This window comes from Aegilops tauschii, chromosome 2 (assembly GCF_002575655.3).
Source record: "Aegilops tauschii subsp. strangulata cultivar AL8/78 chromosome 2, Aet v6.0, whole genome shotgun sequence".
NCBI classification, from domain to species: Eukaryota; Viridiplantae; Streptophyta; class Magnoliopsida; order Poales; family Poaceae; genus Aegilops; species Aegilops tauschii.
Genome location: NC_053036.3, coordinates 318,083,886 through 318,086,979, shown reverse-complemented (window position 1 = coordinate 318,086,979; position 3,094 = coordinate 318,083,886). Strand labels below are relative to the sequence as shown.

Here is a 3,094-nt window from a genome sequence, read left to right as displayed (position 1 = left end):
TGGACGCAATCATTGATATATTGCTATCAATCAGGCAACATACACACTCATGGATCCGCCATGACGACGATGAACGACAAGTGGTTTAACAGCGGCATCATACATAAGCCGCTCAACATTCAGGGCTAAACAGGGAAATACATAGTAAATATCCAAGTAGAGAGCATTATACAAGAAACAAATCGTGGACGCGGTTCCTACACAACACCAAGAGGACCAGCTAACAGAACCTAATATTCACACTGCCCGGTTCCGGATTCAACCTAAGCCGTAGCTTGCATTTGGGGCATCAAGGCTGCTGCCGAAGGGGATCTCAACTCTTTCCTTCACAACGCAGTGCGCCCGGCCATCTCCACCAAGCACCATTACCTTCCCAGGAGGGCACTGTAGAGTAGGAGGAACCTGCTCTTTTGCACCAGCCGCCTCTTTACCCAACAGACCTGCAATGTCCAGTTTTATGCCGCTCCTCCCTATTGTGGGCTCGTAGCCAGCAGCCTTCATGATTGATACGGCGCCCACAATCATGACCGCTGTTTTAGCCAACCATCCAATCAAAGATCTGATCCCTCCTGCTGAATTACGGCTCGACATGATAGGAATTCTGTTTTGCACCCCGTTTGTCCCTGTACCATCTTCAGTCATTCCATTAGAACGCAGTCCATTGTGCAGGCACTTGGGCTTGGACACGTAGTTTGCAGGATAGAGATCATCGAGCACAAATGAATTGGTGACATGGCCCGAGTAAGGAGGTAGGATGAGACCATCATCATTTTCGATTTTTTCACCAGCAAAAGCAGCAGCCTCGTGGATTGCTTCACAGTCCTCTCCCTTGTATTCTTTCAGCTTGTTAAGGAGAGATGTTCGACTGCGATCAATCTGGCTCAGGACGGTTTCTCGTTCATATCTTTGTTGGTGTTGGAGGTCCTGACATGGCAATAAGGTGGTAAGCTGCTTATTTTCCAAAACAGAAACATGTACTCCCTCCGTCCGGGTTTATTAGGTCCCTCTTATTTTGGGTTAAAATTTGACCTATGAATTGAACTAATAAAATATAAACTATATGTTACAAACATTAGATCATCGAAAACTCTTTCAAATACAAATCCAACAATGTGCCTTTTGTAGCATATACTTTATATTTTATTTGTCATATAGATGGTCCAATTCTGGCTCAAAATACAAAGGGGCCCAATAAACCCGGACGGAGTTACTAAGCTTTGTGCACAAAATGGTATCAAGCTAAGAACACCATATGCCTGGTACAGTTACTGGTATCCAAAAGAAAATACTCCCTCCAATCCATATTAATTTTTGCTGATTTAGTACAAGTTGTACTAAATCAACGACAATTAATATGGATCGGAGGGAGTACTAATTTCTTGAGGCAAGTGTCATCTATGGGCGCACATATAGCAGTAGTAATGTAAGTACTTCGCACGTTTGATACCCTTTGAGTTATTGTGATTAAATGTGTTTATGCCATTATCTTAAAGTAAGCATCTTGTACAATAAAGTCAGAAAGTCAGCAACATTTACAGTTTAGTGACCATGAAGTATAAACTTTCGTCTCAATTGATGATTGTGTCTCCTAGCAAAACGACATTCCTTTTTGTGCTAACATAGGCAAATTCCATACAGTTCTTAACAATTGATATTCCATGCAAGAAGAAACTCAAGGAAACATAGGTGAATTTCCATATGAAGGAATAGCAGCTTTTCCACTACAAAAAGAAGAAAAGAATGCGAGCTTGTGCAACAAGGAATGCGCGGATGTGCTGGCCACTGATACTTCCCATAAGCTACGCAAAGTGAAAATTATCTCTCTTTGTAAACCACGCAGTGAAACATACATTTGATATTTTTCATTTTCTGTTCACTCAGCAATCTCTACCTATTGTCGGTCGCAAAATGTGTTTTAATACAATCTGTACCTTACCCACAATTAGTAAACAGAACTACTTCGCGCCCAGCGCTTGTTAGTCCGATTCCCATAGGGCGAGTAATCTAGCGGTGTACTATGCTTCAATCCTAAGTATGTACAGTCTGATTAGCAGTGTCGGACAAGAATCGTACCAAAAATGTCATATGTGTAGCAAGGTTCGTTAGTTAACCAGCAATCATGTTCCTGACGGAACCACAGAATCCATTTTACACTACCCCTTTTTACCCTAGTCCAATACCGATTACCAAATGAGGCTTGTAACTGGATGCAGCTACCAGGCAATGAACAAATAATTAGGTCTATCAATCTTTTTCTGTCTGTAACATCATGCCAAGCAAGCCTAGATTTGGTTCCTCACGAAAATACAGTAAGACGTTGAACAAAAATGCAGTAATTGAACCCCAAACCTACCACATGACCATATCAACTCCAGCTCGTGGCACAAAACGATAGCTATAGACACAACAGGAGGCTAGCAGAGCAACAACAAAAAACCCATCTTTATCGAATGACCAACCAGGAATAGGAACCGGACCTGCAGGGAGGCGAGCTGCCGCTCGAGCGACTCGAGCGCGTCGTTGATGCCTACCAGGCTCTCCATCTCCACCTCCTCTTCCGCCTCCTCTCCGCCGTCGTCCTCCTCCCCGGCGCCCAGCCGCAGCGGGGGCCGTGCGGCGGCAGCGCAGGCGGAGATCCTGGAGCGAAGGTCGGAGGCGCGGGCGAGGACGAGGCCTATCTCCTCCTCCCCTTCCATGGCTTTCGCTAGCGGTGCGGGGGGTGCAGAACCCTGGCTAAACCCCCAACCCGCTGCTGGCGGCGAGCAGTGGAAGCTGCAATCTTGCACTTAGCGGCGGGTCTTGTGTTCGTGGCTGCGAGAGGGACTGACGGAGGCGTATCCGAAGATTTTTGTCTTTCGTTCTCTCGAATTACCTGACTGGACTTGGGCCTTGTTACGCTCAAGTTTTTTTAGGGGCCTTGTTATGCTCAAGTGGGTGGCCAGATCTGTGGTACTGAAGTTCTCATGGGCTAGGCCTTCCAATGCACTGCCGCATTTCTGATTTGTAGTATACTGTATACTCTATTTTTTTCTCACCGTCTCTCATGAAAAAAACTTAATACTATTGACCGCCCGTCTGACTAGAAACTGTTTGA

General features: G+C 45.3%; 1 protein-coding gene across 1 annotated transcript; it reads right to left on the bottom strand.

Moving 5' to 3' along the window:
* LOC109736011 (plastid division protein PDV2) lies at nucleotides 1-2,832 on the bottom strand. Its single transcript, XM_020295224.4, has 2 exons — nucleotides 2,478-2,832; nucleotides 1-924 (listed from the first exon to the last, which is right to left on the bottom strand). Exons 1-2 carry the CDS (start codon nucleotides 2,694-2,696, stop codon nucleotides 259-261), a joined length of 885 nt encoding a protein of 294 aa, XP_020150813.1. The 5' UTR covers nucleotides 2,697-2,832; the 3' UTR covers nucleotides 1-258.
* Nucleotides 2,833-3,094: the final 262 nt, after the last annotated feature.